We start from the raw sequence: 15,693 nt of genomic DNA on the forward strand, positions 1-15,693 counted from the left end.
TCTCAGTTGTGCGTGCTTTGCTTTTCCCATATTAGGAATAAGGTAAGGTCACATGATCCTACCTCCGGTCCAATCACAGTGTTAGGTTTGAAACTACTGGATTCAAACTATTTTGTGAGTTTTGGATTTCACCAGGCGAGTAGTAAATAAGGAAAAGTAGAAATATGTATAATGTTGAAATTATTCGTGTGTAAACATAGCATAACTGAAATACATAATCTAAGCAGTAAACATGGAAGGGAAAGTAATTGGCCCTGGTCCGTACCGAGCTACAAAACTGGTAAGTGCTCTGCTTCTCTGGTAAGGATTCGGGCATATCGTTGTGTGGGCTATGCGGTTACGTATGCTTCACCAAGGAATGCAAATCTTACGAAAACGCTTTAATATTTAAGTTCTGCATTTCAGATTCGTTTAATTATGATGCACGTCAACGTTCTTCTTTTTTTTCAGTGCAGTTGAACTTATTTTAAGGTTTAATCGACATATATATGTGTGTATGTGTGTGTAACGTAGTACATATTTGCAATAGTTTGAACTTGGGTGGAGTCATACTTTTATTACAGAACAAACCTTTATTTTACAGTACTTCAAATGCCCCTGGGACACAACATCAGTCAACACAAGTTACTGTAATTAACTCTTTTTACCTGATTTGACCTTGTGTCTGGCCAGATTGCTAAGCTATTTCCTTTCAAGTTAATAAACCAGTGCCTTGTTGTCCTTTCTTTCTTTCTTTCTTTAGCCAACACTTATTTTATTCTATTATTTTGATATTTTTGTACGCTTACAGTGGAATGAAACAATTAAGCTGTTTCGTGCTGGCATGCCACTGAGGAAGCATCGGGTTCATTTCCGTACCTATGAAAGCTGTTTCGCTGCTTCCGAAGCTGTGGACTGGCTACACGAGCTGCTTAAAAGTAACCAGAACTTTGGCCCCGAGGTCACCCGTACTCAGACTGTACAGCTGCTAAAGAAATACTTGAAAAATCATGTGATAGAGGACATAAAGGGAAGGTGGGGCAAAGAAGACTTTGAGGACAATGGACAATTGCACAGGTAGAGGAACAATTTACACCACCCAGCCCTCTTTACTGTCTTGAAATATTTTGCCATGTGTATGACAATTTTGGTTTATTTGGTAACCAAGTTAACTGTTGCATTCAATACTGTTTACTATGGAAATAATCTCACAACTCCGTCCGTGCCCCCGTCCCCCCTTAATACAAAGACACCAAATCATGCTTTTGAGTCTGAAACTGAAGATTGTAAAGCAAGATTGCAACTGATTTTAGAAAATATGTAGGAGTACATTGTTATGTATAGACACCAACTACAGTTAATATTCTTTCTTATTTAATACAGGTTTCCTCCATCATCCCCACTAAAGCCATATCCTAAAAGGCCCCAGCACACTGAAAAGAATTGTATTCCCAAATTTCCAAAATGGGATGATTATGAACCAATGTCTTCACAGGATAAGAATCCAATAAGGCCACTTGTTCTGGTAAGACATACATACACATACTTTAATAGTCTTCAAATTAAAATACAAAGAACATACTATATTTGTTGGACGATTTATACATTTCACTTGTGTGTGTGTGTGTGTGTGTGTGGTTTTAAAAAAAAAAAAAAAAAAATTAAGAATGCAGAGTCTTGGAACAAGCGGCACAGCATTGCGATTGGAGAGGTGCATGAGTGCAAGCTTGTACACAGGAGAGAAATCTCACCAAGGAACGTGGAGCACGTTTGGAAATCGATGACTCTTGCACAGTATGTAAAACTTGTGGTTTGTTTTTCCTGAGATGGACATGTGTGAAAGTCAGCCTTTGTTGCTATAATATGAATTGTATTGAAAGTCGAACATACTACTGTAGTTCTCACACCACAAACGTAAAATAAACAAATGAGCAATAGATACACTGCTCTATAGTTAGCAACCGTAATGAATGAGAAGGCTGTTTACTTTAACTTGGCTTTCAATTGTACTTGTTTCATACTGCCATTGCTTTATACTGGCCCTGGCAAAAGTATCTTGTGGTCTTGCACTGTCATATATACCCCGGGCAACTTTAAGAAGTAAGGTAAAAAATGTCACAAATTAAATGTAGGCTTTTATTAAAAATGAACTACCTATTGCATCTATTTAAGTGGTTGTTGGTATAATTACCCAACTATTCTCAGAACATAGGCTACTAATGCTTAGGTATAGGGGCTGATTGGTCCAAGAAGGAACTAATAATGTCAGTGTCACTAATAATCAGAATTTTATTATTTCAGGAGAAACATTTTGAAAAGGGACTTACTGGTTAGGATTGGTATATTTGTGTAGTTATGAATTATATAATTGTGTGTGTGTTTATTTATTTAATATATAAACAGTTTACAGAAGATAGTGGGACTGGAATCCCTCAGTGGAGTGCTGGACTCAAAACTGATGAACCCCAAGCATATACTTTACAATGTGTACAATACCAATAAGCAAGGAGTTGTGGTTCTGCAAGACAAATCCGGTAAGGTGCAATGAAAATCCGGCAAGCTGCAATGAATGAATTTTACTTTGATTTACATACTAAACGTGTTTTACTTCATAAACCCCCATTCTAATATTCACTCTTTAGATGTTTTCAGCATTGTAAAATAGCCCTGTTTGTGGTGCGCATTCCAAATGTGGACCTAAATGTATTGACTGTGTCTGTCACGCTGCTGACATGATAACTACATTGAGTCTGTTTTTTATCTTCTACAAACTTTCGTCATACAATCTTAATCCACAGACTTAAAAATGGGTCTGTTGATTTTGTAAAAAATGTTCTAACCCATTAACTAACATATTCCAGGAGTGTAAGGCCCTCGGTATGGGTGTCCACCACTGTAGCTGAATTCCTAAGATGAACAGCACACTGTTTTATGATTCAATAAGTTACAAATTTGGTTAGGCAATGTTGATAGTAAATTATATTGTGACTGTACTGTACTGTAGCAGGGCCATCAGTAGTTTGTTTTCAATGTTCATTTTTTGTGTAAGTCTGTATATGTACATTCAGTTTTTAAAACTTGCTCATCTTTTAACAGAAGAGCTTCCTCATTGGGTTTTATCTGCCATGAAATGCTTAGCTAACTGTAAGTATCATTTTAACACTTGACTTGCAGAAACACTGCCTTCCTAAAACTTCTTGAGACTACATGCATCTGTAAACTTATATAAAAACGAGTGCAATGTTGGCTGTTTTGGTTTAGTACTGCATACATACAGTATTGTTTTTTGTTTTTTTTCTCTCAGGGCCTAATGGTAGTGAGCTTAAACAGCCGATGTATCCTGGGTTTGAGAGAGACGTCTTGAAAACAGTAGCAGATTACTTTCACAAACTGAAAGAGCCCTTGCTCACTTTTCAGCTCTATGATATTTTCGTCAATATCCTTGGTGAGTCATTATACAAGACTTATAGTTATCAGAGTAATAATATTTATTTAATGTATTTCACTTACTGTATACTTTGTAGGTTGGTCACTTATTGGCTATATAGTGTGTGAAGTCTTTGTGAATAAAATAGACTATTTGTCAATAATAATAATAATAATAATAAAAACACTAGTTTAAAAAAAAAAAAAAAAAAACTGAAACAAATACTATGCCTTTACAGACCTGTCTGTCTGAATGTGAATTGAATGTGCTAGTTGGCATAAAGAAGAATCTTGACTTGATTACATTTTTTAGTATATGCTTTGGGTTGAATAAAACTACGCCTGCTTAATTTAACATGTTCAGTTTGCATCACCGTTTTTTGTCTGTAACGTCATTGTTCTCACAAAGTTATCTGCATGGAATGTTCATTAAACACATCACACACTGCATGCTGCAGTTTTTAAAAATTGTTTGTAAGCATGTTTTATGTCAATTTATGTCACTGTTTGAAAAGTGGGTCTTTCTTTATCTGTAACCTTTTCATTCGTTTGTCACTTTCCGTTTCATTGCACCTCATGCAGCGTTGTCAGGGTTTATTACACTGCCGAAGCAAACTCCACAAAGGGACGAGATTGTAAAACAACCTCTGCGAATTCAGCAGAAGCCAACAGCTAACGAGGGCAGAAGGGGCAGGCTCAGTTCCCATATATCTATTGAAAACATTATGCTGAGCTTGTCTAGAAAGGTACAGCAAGGGGCATGTGAAGAACTAGAATTCCTACAACATGTGATCAGTGCTCATTCAAGAGAATGGAATGCTGAAAGTCTTAGACCCTTACTAATAAACTGCAGAGAAGCACCTAGCTCAAATGGGAATACTCATTCAGACAGTGTTACCGCTACAAAAGAACAAGGATACCAGAGATCCATCTCCCAACCTTTCTTGATCCACACAAACCAAAGTAGCCTACAGCCTAGAAAACACATTTCAAATGAAAACCAAGTATTAAAAATAAATCGTGGCAATAGCTTGCAAAATCTCAGGGGACTTCAAAGTGAGACTCTGAACCCTTGAGTCTCCACATACAGATACTGCTCTGAAGAAAGCTTATACGGCGCAGATCTCGGCAGGAACAGACATTCTTTTTCTGCCTTCGCTTCGCCACTGCTGAACTTTTGGCAAACCCTGAAGACAAAGAGAGCACAGATCAGGGATATGGAGTGATGCTGCAAAGAGCACAGTCGGCACATTGCATGCCAACTACACACGGTTCCAATTGGAAATCCTGCCAAGATTGTTTCTGCCCAGGAAATGCGTCAACTTTGCCGTTGAGGAACGAAGGGACTGAACGTCAGAGTGCTGATCGGGGTAATTTTCATCATGCAAAGACTTTGAGGCACAGAAGTGCCAAAGATGGCCTCCTCTCTGAGAATCCCTGCTTTACTAACTTCTTCAACAAGCTCCAGCCTGGCTCTCCAAGCAAACCCCTTGCAGAGTTAAGCACTGCCCCTCTATCTCTCACTTCGGGTCAGAAAGCTTGGTCCAGCTCACTCAGTGATGTTGGTAGCACAAACCCTCAGTCAAGCAGCATGTCAAGTAAGCACCATTTCACAAGAGAGGATGATTCTGTCTGTGGAATCATCTTTTAGCTTTTGTTTTACAGGCATTGGTGGCATTTGATTGTTGGTTTCAGGTGTTTGAATAAATTGAAAGTGAATGTTTTAACTGTTTTCAAAATTACAAGCTAGATCTATTTTTTTTTTGCTTGCTGAATGTTAAACAAAAGCTATTGATCATCTGGTGATTTTTTGAAGAGTTGGTGGATATTATTTTTCTTTCTTATCTAATTGAAGTTGTAAGTCATACTGTTTATCATTGTTATTTCTGACTAGCTAATTTATTCCTAAAAGGATTCCTTGAAACAGGGCATATTTAGAAGCAAAATTTTGTTCCTCATGATATAGGCCTTCTGCAGAAGCAACAAATTGCAACCGAAGCCCTTCAGGTTTGCTGTCTTCTCCTGCCTCCAGTGAACAGGAGAAAGCTGCAGTTATTGATGAGACTGATGGCACGGATATGTCAGAATACTCAGATCCCACCACTCAATGATGCCATTGAGACCAGAACACTGGTAGGTTCATAATGTCATCATGTAACTTGCATTGCCCGTTGTACATTGAAGCCCAGTAGACAGTTCATAAGTACATATATTTTTAATATCCAGTAGACCACAAAACTAAAATGTCTTATATAATTCCATATCAATATCTGAGCACTCTGTGGTTTAAATGTCATGCATTGTTGTATGGAATAGGTCGTTGGGGTATTGCTAAGTTCCCCCTCCATTTTGTAGCAGAAACAATTACAACCCCCCCCCCCCCCCCCCCCCCCTACAGCCAGAAGTAATAGCTCTTAAATACTGTAGGTTTTTTCCCTCCTCAGATGGTTCAGACCTTTTCTCGTAGTATCTTGTGTTCAGCGGATGAGGTTGACTTGGATGAACTTCTGGCCACTAAGCTGGTAACATTTATGATGGACAATTATGATGAGATCCTGAAAGTTCCTAATCGGCTACAGAGTGCAGTTGAGGAGCATTTATCCCACATGCGAAGAGTTCAGGTGGGTCAGTTTTATAGCGTGCATGGTTGGAAATCCCTTTTAAAAATAAAATTAAAATAAAGCTCTGTGCACATGTCTCTTGCAGCGTTTTTTTGGGAAAATTTCACCAGTATGCTACAAGCACCAATGGACTTTTAGTATTCTGCATACTATTGGCATATGCCAACTAATAGATGCATCATACTCCTATGCATATATTATGCAAAATATTCAGTTTATATGGATTTTATATTTTGTATGCAGTATACTAATCAGAGTTAATTTGAATGTATATATATATATATATATATATATTTTTTTTTTTACATTTCAGATAAAATATGCTGGAGCCGATGCAGATGCCACTCTTCTGTCTCAGTCCTACTGCAAACAGATCAGCAAAGAAGAGTTTGATGAGCAGAGAGCCAGTAGCTCACTAGCTCCAATGGCAGAATTGCTGGAAGGGATCATTAAGGATAAAGAACTGTCCATTAAAGACAAAAAGAAGAAACTTAAACAGGTGATGCAGCATTTCTCTGTTTCAGACTGGTAATCAGTTTTTAGTAAAACCCATATTCAAATGTAAAAAACACAATTTCTAAAGGAGATATTGAGATGCCACTGCTTCATTTTTAACGTTTTTATTTTCTCTCTGTCAGTTTCAGAAGTCTTATCCTGAAGTCTACAAAAAGCGACTTCCCACAGTGGAAAGTGAGGCAGCTCTGTTTCCAGAAAAACCTACGTTTAAGCCTCAGCTGATGTTTTTCACTCTGAAGAAACCATTCCAGCCATTTCAAAGAACTAGGAGCTTCCGAACGTGAGATTCAGCTTTGGTTGCAAATTTCTAATTAGTCAAACTTTTATTGCTATCAGTCACTTCACAAAGATGTAACTACTGAAAGAAATCCTGAGTTGTTGGGTTTTTTTTTTTTTACTCATAGTTTTCACTCTCAGAATAAATTACAAAGCTAAAAGTGCAGTAAATCTAAAGGCCAACTTGGTCTTTTGAAATCTCTTTACTTAATACCTTCTCGGGGCTATCTCTAAGCAGTCCAGCATAAAAATATACATCCAACCAGAGATTATTTATTTATTTATTTATTTTGATCAAACAAGGTCACCAAGGTGTGTTGCACCCTTCAAAATCTGGACTGCAACTCACTATCAAACTGTTAATAAGAATGAATTTATAGGAGAGGAAAATGTTACATAAAATGAACTAGAACTGTTCTGCTGCATAGTGTTTACAAGGAATATTTATAGGCCATGTTAAAGTACTACTAACATTTCACCTGTACACAATACATGATTATTTAGTCTAGGATTTGCACTTTTTTTCTGTTTCAGTTGTCTGTTAAATGATTACTGTACCCGGAACATGGCATGCATGTGCATTTCTTTAAACTAGTATATACCAATAAGATGTAGATACACTGGAATAATCGCTGTTATATTTAGTGCATTAAAGAAATGTTTGTGAGTTTTCACATCTGTTGCATTTGGTCAGTGCTTCAGGTGCAGGTTGGTATTAAAACAATTCTATGGCATGTGTTTGACCAGATACTGTAATTGCACCAAACTGGAGGGATGCATTATTCTATGGAACTTTAACAATAGAATACATTCATGATGTGTGTTCGGTTTATGCAGGTACAAGGATATTTAAATGTGTGTTAGAATTAGTTTTGTTACATTTCAGTTAAGTAGGACATGCTTTTGTGCCAATACTGTAATTCAAGGTCTTGCTGACTAGTGATTCCTTTATTGGATGTATTTGTATTTCCTACTGTGCAATTCCCTTTGCTGTCGGCCACCAGTTTTAAATGTTAATCTTTGGAGCACAATTTTCTACCTCTGCATGTGTATCTTGTGTGGTGCCCTGTCTAAAGATATCTTGTAAAATGTAAGACATTTCACACCATGTCAGACAAAGTATTTCATTTTTTAAATGTTGACAATTCAGCAAGACTGACTATGCTTTCACCCTTTTGGTGTCTGTAAATACACACTGTAAGAACCACAGTCAAACATTTTCAATCTAATCCACCAATAAAAGACACATGTAGGCAGTGAGTCCTGTTGCTGCTTGTAGTTACTTGAGTTGTTAAAGATTGTTATACCATTGTAAAATCTGCCCTGGTTTATAGGTGTCCAAGTTATATAACTGGACACACTTGTTTTATCAGAAGGTTCAACACACACTTTTGTGATAAATCACTTCTGTGTTTGTACTTTCTAATTTAGGAATTTGATGCCGTGCAGCCTTAGAGTTGCTGTGTGACCTGACCTACGTGCAATGTAACCTTCAGTTACTCAGTTCAAAACACTGACGCAATACCAACAATTCATGTGTGTAACTCTTGTGAAAATAAGGCTAATGGTAACATTGTTTTTAGAAAAGTAGAAAGTACCACTTTAATAGTCAATGTCCCAAGTAATTACAGAAATACAGCGTGACAAACATAAGCATATATTGGGCTCTTAATATATCAGCAGCAGGGGGAAATCACAGACTTGTTAGGTTTATATATGGAGAGATGCACACAAATCTAATGATCAATTTATTTAATACTTTTAATCTGTTTTGTAAATACACTATACTTTAAAAAAATGTTACTAGCAAAGACACGATACATATTTCATACGATGTATATTTCAACGGTTGCATGCGGTTTTATGGCTTGCAGCTACACACACACATTTTAACTTTTGTAGAAGCAACTGCACTACCAAAAACAAACTTTACAAAATAAACATTATATATATATACTCGAAAAACCAGCACCTCCAATACACCACAATATAAAGCAGCTGGGCCAGCACCTCTTCTACACCACAATATAAAGCAGCTGGGCCAGCACCTCTTCTACACCACAATATAAAGCAGCTGGGCCAGCACCTCCAATACACCACAATATAAAGCAGCTGGGCCAGCACCTCCAATACACCACAACATAAAGCAGCTGGGCCAGCACCTCTTCTACATCACAATATAAAGCAGCTGGGCCAGCACCTCTTCTACACCACAATATAAAGCAGCTAGGCCAGCACCTCTTCTGCACCACAATATAAAGCAGTTGGGCCAGCACCTCTTATACACCACAATATAAAATAGCTGGCCAGCACCTCTTACACACCACAATATAAAGCAGCTGTCCTATCATCCTCATCATTGTGAAAACTTGGAAAGATGGTCTCTACAGAGAATTATCATCTACAATAACGTACAATAGACCTGCATTCATAGCTTCCCCTTTAAGAGATTAATATAATGAAAGTGCTGAATGTGTATGAAGGTAACAAAATCTTCCACCATCTTATCGATCTTCATTTATTTCTCCTGCAATGGGATTTGATTGTAGCAGTGGCTTCTTCAAATGCTTTTGAAACAAAAAGAAGCAGAATAATGTCAATGATCCTGAAAACTGAAGCTCATGCTAAGGTAGAAATATATAGTAGTTCTGTCAAATAAAATTGCAGAGTGGATCTGTGTTACATATATGAGGATCAGAAATTTTAACATTTACATGCTAACAAGTTTCATCTAAAATTATTAAGCCGCCCATCTCTGTGTCTCACTGAACACCAGCAGTTTTCTTCAAGTAATTCACACCAAGCTCAATTTATAACAATCAAAAAATCTCATTAACACTTACCTGGTGACCAATTTTGCTTGCCGCACCAAAAGTTAATTTTCTTTCCCTTATGCAAGGAAGAACAGTAGTTGTGTTTTTTTTTTCTTTATGAGCCTGTAAAAATATACAAATTTAGTTCAGCTATCCCCTCTCTACGACCAATGTTTGACCCAACCTAATTTTCCCTAGTATCAGTCAGGCATTGGTTTATTTTTTACATCAAACTCTAAGGCAGGGGTCAAATAAACACCTTGTCAGAACCTGGCCCAACAAAATGTAATGGCCCAAGAAAATAGTACCTGTATGTAGCTTTAATCCAACTTTTAAAAATCTGAAGGTGTTGAAGGAATGATTCTCAGGACAGAAGAGTTCCATATGATGCCAACGTATATACATGCAAAGTTACCATTTTTGTTGTTTCATCTGTAAGTGAATCCAGTGCTTCGTAGATGTCATTTCTATCGATTGACTTTGCTGCTTGTTTTAAGAGCACCAGCGATGACTTTTCTTCCCATTGTGTCCACATCCTCAGCCCCTCCAGCGCTTGGTCATACACATGCTTATTTTCATCTCGTATAGTCCGCCAGTCCTTTGTATAGCCAAGTTCTCCAAGCAGCTTTGTCCAGTCTTTGCCAATCATACCTGCTACAACATGCAATGCATTTCTCTGTGTACCTGTAGAGAAATATTTGTCACACTTTATTTAACCAAATAAATCATTAGGCATAAAAAAAAAAAAATTGTTGAACATGTATCAACTCTACATGCAAAACCACAGCAAAAGCTACAAAAAATATATATAAAAATGATACTTGCTTTGGAAGTCTTCTACATGTTTGTAAATGGCCCTTTTCCTTTAACCGCTGCTTACCTGTCTCTCTGTTGATAAATTTCCATTGTTTATCAGCCTGTGTTAAATCTGCTGCATGCTTCTTTAGTTTCTTTCTCTTCCTTATATACTTGCTCCAACCAGTCACACAGAGTGTTAACAGTAAAGCCAGCACCACTGCTATAATGGACATTGTCTGTGTGCTCAGACACACACTGGTGTGTGCACACTCTTGAAGGCATATTGATGCATTACTGTTTCTATCTGTAGAATCTGTAGAATGTTCCTGTCCTAAAAATGTATACAAAAAAAAACAAAAAAACAAAGGAAATGTGAATACAAAAGTGCTATTCCTGAACCTTCCAGGCATTGCTGACAGAGCTGTTAACAAAATTAGCAACAATGGTTCTAACAGAGCCCAAAGTGAGTACCACTGGCTTATCCAGTGAAAAAGGTAAAGGTAACTACATTATCCTATGACTCAATATTGCAGTACTGTATATGCTAAAATACATAATTATTAAATTATCTAGTAACCCCTAGCTATCATTTTGTACCCACATTGCTTGCACTTTTGAAAATATTGGACTGGGTTATCAAAAACAAGAAAGTGTTGTATGCATATAGTATTATGGATTTCATTTATTTTCCCCTATAAGTAAAATTACATTTTCTTACATAACTTGTTAAATAAATACAACAACATATAATTACCAGGCTGAAGTAATGATTTAACTGGTTTTGGTCCACAAACATTGTCAGCTGTCCCATTTCCAAATTCCCTAATTGACAAATTATTTCCAATGCAGTTTGTGTGCCGTTTACAAGTTGCAGTGCTTGAAATTACATCTGAGAAATAACCACGTATGCAGCGCCTGCAGAGTACATTGGACATGTTTGTGCCTGCTTTGTAAACTCCTTGTCCAAGTGGACACTGTCTGTGTGGCATACACTCTCCGTCCAACTGATAGGCATTATCTTTACACATGCACTCCCGGTTCACAGTCGGAATGCATGGGGCAGTTTCTTTTTCATGAAGCCCGCAGGGTTTCCTGCAGGTTAAGCACTTCCGCAAGTCTGTTGGAAAATCCATATATGTACCATCTTCACAACTGGTGCAATCAGTATCACTGTTCAGCCCACAGTCTTTCACAACTCTGTGACAAGGTGGGCATTTTTTGCAGTTGATTTCTTTACCTTCAACGTTAATTGAATATGTTTCGGATTGAGCAAAACTCCTCGGAGGCCTGTTGCTTACTACCAGGAAAAGCATAACGAGAAAGATCCAACTCTGCAGAAAAAAAGCAAATGTCTTTAATATTACATGACTGCACAATCCCCATTATAAAATCAATATTGCAAAAATCACGTCTGGATTTTAACAATTTTTATAAATCAACGCCAGTAGTCTTAACTCCCATCACCAGCACCAGACTTTATCAGAACATTGTATAGTTCAGCCTTCATTTCCCTTTCAAATCAGACATTTGAATTGTGATACAGAGATATAAGCACAGGTGAAAGGTGTTAGTGAAAATAAAGAACGAGAGGAGGATCAATATTTGGCAGCACTGTACATTAGTATTCACATAATATACTGCCATATAGGACTGTATAATGAAGTACAATGAAATAGCATTTCAAAGGGGATCGCATGCAACATTTGTATCCTCAGTGAATCAATCACCACTGCCAGAATCATTTCGGCACATCTGGACACATTCAGCACCGATGGACTTTGTAAAATCTCAACGTGTTGACCACAGCACACCAAATTTTAGCATCTCGAGCAAGACCAACATGTCTGATCGTCCAAATGAGCGGGATTTGAGACACTCTATTAAAATGTTATAATTTCCTTTCTTTATAGGAGTGAGATTGCAAAGTTAATAGAATGAGTCTCAATCCAAAAGAGCATACCTGACAAGACAAGTCAATATTAAATAATGCGGGCATGTTTATTCACCCCGGTGAAGTTAGGTTGATATTGCATATTGGATATTCGGGTGGATATTCGATATTCGCGCAAAACATTAATATTTCACCCAATGAAAGATGTCATGTTAAGGAGTAATTTAAGCCATGTCTCGTTGATTTGCGAGTTACCAATCTTTAGTTATGAACATGAAAAATAAGCATTCATATTCACTTTACATTGTAACAGTAGATTACATCATATACTGGTTCATAGCTCCTATATAAGAACTCACAATACAATGCCATTTCACCTCATGAAAGATGACAGGCTAAGGACTAATTTAAGCCATGTCTGGGTGATTTGCGAGTTAGCAATCTATGAACATGGAAAATAAGCATACATATTCATTTTACATTATAAACCACAGGAGGGACGCCCTGGCAGCTGTAGTTCTTTAATGAGGATAAGCGATACCAAAAGTATGTGCATCCATCCATCCATCTATCTATCTGTGGTGGAAGACTTTGTTACCTTCATACACATTCAGCACTTTCATTATATTAATTTCTTAAAGGGGAAGCTATGAATGCAGGTCTATTGTACGTTATTGTAGATGATAATTCTCTGTAGAGACCATATATCACACATGCTCACACACACATCAAGAATTAAGAATTAATGCATTTTGTCCATTTGCTGCAAAGGCACTACATTATATTCGCTTGCGAGTTTGCACATTAAAAAAAAGTGACGCAGGCTATGACTTTTGGCTTGTATATTTCATGTTCATAAAACGAGACTAATAACAATGCAATATGTCTGCGTGAAACAACATTCTTTTGCAAGTTTTTATTTTTAAATTATTTTTAAATGACTCGTTACCATGCCATTTTTCATGAGGTGAAATGGCATTGTATTGCGAGTGTTTATGTAGGAGCTGTGAATCATTACATGACGTAATCTACTGTACAATGTACAGTGAATATGTACGCTTAATTTTCATGTTCATAACTAGAGATTGCTAACTCGCAAATCAACGAGACCTGGCTTAAATTACTCCTTTGCATGACATATTTCACTGGGTGAACTATTAGTGTTTTACGCGAATATCGACTATCAACGTAACGGGGTTGTTTGTTCAGACTCAGAATGACTTGTCATTCGGAAACACCGCACCAGTTCTGGGTAACTTTTTAAAAGTATTTTTATTTATTTATTTATTTATTTACATTCCATGTGTTAATCGGATATTCAATCATGTTAAATATCTGCACTTTAATATATTAAACAAAACAAACAATACGACTCTATTTTTCTAATTTGGCTTCCTGACACAAATTGTTTCTCAAAAGTTACAACTAGTCGCCTACGTTGTAATTTCGGTGACTCACACCAAGAACTGACGAAACATACAAGTTTTTACGAAACCTTATAATCTACACTGACTTGCTAAAATCACTATAAAAGACAGTTTTGCCGGGAATCTCTCTTACTTACAGAATTACAGGCCGGTGTCATTTTCTTCTAATGAAAAACACGCTTAATGATTCTCTTGATTTGCCTGAAGGTGTTTCCAAGCAAGAATTGCGCGCAGGCTCACCGACCAAGAATCCAGCAACATGTGAGTCATGATGACTTCTTGTTCAGGTTTCCGCCAGGTATGCGAATGGAATTGTATTCTATGCTAACTCCCCCGAGACACAGCTGAGATAAGACTAGGGTAAAAACGTTTTAAATGTAAAATGTTTATAGGAGTTATATAATTAGTACCAATTGTGGTGTACAGTACAAATGTTAACAGTCGTAAATCTGAATTTGTATTTTACAGAAGATTAGAAAATATTTTTCTGCCATTTTTTTCTTATTAACGAGTGTCTTATACCGTGTGTATGAAATAATACAAATTAGATTCGTATACTTCCCACAGCCCAGTACCCACTAGGCCACAACTCAGAACTCATATTAAAAATTTGAATGACCGGATAGTACAACTGAAAATAATTTGGAGAGTGCGTTATCTAAACAGGCTCTAATACTTAATGTTTTCATTACGCCTGACCTTTATTGTTTAACTTGCCCAGGCCCAGGTGTTTTGTGGCGTTGTACCTGTTTATCTTTGGGCATGTGTGAAACTCCTGCCCTAATTCTGACGCAGGATCAATTACAATGCTTTAAATGTAAAAACAAAGCAACCCCCACCCCACCCCACCCCACCTCAGTGTTTGCGTCACAGGCGGGCGAGGAATGAGGATGCAATGAGAGACACCCTCTCTGATATAAACAATCTGGGAAAGTTTCACACACCTGTTCGTTTGAAGTCAGGCTTACATCATGTTTAGAAAGCGCTCCATTTTGAAATGGAGTTAACTTTAGAGGCGTGCATGAAACTTGAAAGAACATTTTTAGCAGATAAGGCTGAACTTGACAAAATAAATAAAGTTTTCAGTAGTTTTGGACAGTTCGGTTTTTAGCAGTTCTGGTTCAATTCAACTGTATTATTATTGGAAAGTACCACCTTTTTTGGCACATATAGAGCTGCAATGCCAAGTTTGAAGACCACTGTAAATCTAAAAGCAAGCTCAATTGTCCTGGTGAAATATTTAACGTTCAGTTTACCGCCTAGATATGTGTAAGCATTTTCCAGTAAGGATGCAATTCTAATGCTTTTGTGTAGCCTCAGTAACAAATCATGCTGAATATGTAATTCACACTGTTGCATTGTACAGAAGCACAATATAAAATTCGTCCACCAGAGGTCTCACTTGTTGTACAAATCAAATTATCTTATTAATGCTGACAGGAAGCTTGGATAAGATTCCATTTTATAGGAAATACAACTATATGTATTTTTCTCTCTCCTCTCTCTCCTCTCTCTCTCTCTCAAATTCAAATTTATATTCAAAATGCTTTATTGGCATCACCAATACATTACCAAGAAATGATGACAAATTTTCATCTTTTACATAAAACAATTAACATTTAAAACATGTTTACAAGTAAATATTATAACAAACAGCAAGGAAAACAAAAATAACAGTATATATAAACAAACCACCACAACAATAACGATGATAATAGTATTTTATACCATTTTCTCCTCCCTCCCTGTGTGAGGAGCCTCAGTGTTCGTTCACTTTCTGTCCCTCAGGCGCTTGTGTACCAGGCTTCCCTCAGGTCACTTCTACACAGTCTGCTCTCCTAGGAGGATGGGGAGTTTTCCTGGGTCTGACAGGTCTGGGAATTCTGTTTTATTTTTTCAGGAAGAAGGCATCTCTTATTTTATTATATTTTGTGCACTGCTGTAAA

At 37.1% G+C, this 15,693-nt stretch overlaps 2 protein-coding genes across 2 annotated transcripts; one reads left to right on the forward strand and one right to left on the reverse strand.

The window, feature by feature from the left end:
• Positions 1–58: 58 nt before the first annotated feature.
• LOC121300801 (DEP domain-containing protein 1B-like) lies at positions 59–8,305 on the forward strand. Its single transcript, XM_041229676.1, has 11 exons — positions 59–280; positions 791–1,056; positions 1,363–1,504; positions 1,646–1,773; positions 2,383–2,513; positions 3,076–3,123; positions 3,284–3,424; positions 5,372–5,538; positions 5,850–6,026; positions 6,340–6,525; positions 6,665–8,305. The coding sequence occupies exons 1-11, from the start codon at positions 233–235 to the stop codon at positions 6,824–6,826; spliced, it is 1,596 nt and encodes a 531-aa protein (XP_041085610.1). The 5' UTR covers positions 59–232; the 3' UTR covers positions 6,827–8,305.
• A 93-nt stretch (positions 8,306–8,398) lies between these two features.
• On the reverse strand, positions 8,399–14,608 carry LOC121300809. The gene is made up of 6 exons (XM_041229689.1): positions 13,885–14,608; positions 11,184–11,760; positions 10,512–10,760; positions 10,047–10,315; positions 9,662–9,754; positions 8,399–9,385 (listed from the first exon to the last, which is right to left on the reverse strand). The coding sequence occupies exons 1-6, from the start codon at positions 13,903–13,905 to the stop codon at positions 9,323–9,325; spliced, it is 1,272 nt and encodes a 423-aa protein (XP_041085623.1). The 5' UTR covers positions 13,906–14,608; the 3' UTR covers positions 8,399–9,322.
• Between the last annotated feature and the right edge of the window lie 1,085 nt (positions 14,609–15,693).

The sequence above is a fragment of the Polyodon spathula genome, chromosome 2 (genome assembly GCF_017654505.1).
Source record: "Polyodon spathula isolate WHYD16114869_AA chromosome 2, ASM1765450v1, whole genome shotgun sequence".
Taxonomy (NCBI): domain Eukaryota; kingdom Metazoa; phylum Chordata; class Actinopteri; order Acipenseriformes; family Polyodontidae; genus Polyodon; species Polyodon spathula.

Excerpts from the sequence above, each read along its gene's own strand:
- LOC121300809 (XM_041229689.1), bottom strand. The coding sequence starts at position 13,905 with ATGACACCGGCCTGTAATTCT. Across the intron at positions 10,316-10,511 it reads ATTTATCAACAGAGAGACAG|GTACACAGAGAAATGCATTG; the intron begins GTAAGCAGCGGT and ends ATTTCTCTACAG. Across the intron at positions 9,386-9,661 it reads CAAGCAAAATTGGTCACCAG|CATTTGAAGAAGCCACTGCT; the intron begins GTAAGTGTTAAT and ends TTGTTTCAAAAG.
- LOC121300801 (XM_041229676.1), top strand. The coding sequence starts at position 233 with ATGGAAGGGAAAGTAATTGGCCCTGGTCCGTACCGAGCTACAAAACTG. Across the intron at positions 1,505-1,645 it reads CAATAAGGCCACTTGTTCTG|AATGCAGAGTCTTGGAACAA; the intron begins GTAAGACATACA and ends AAAAAAATTAAG. Across the intron at positions 5,539-5,849 it reads CCATTGAGACCAGAACACTG|ATGGTTCAGACCTTTTCTCG; the intron begins GTAGGTTCATAA and ends TTCCCTCCTCAG.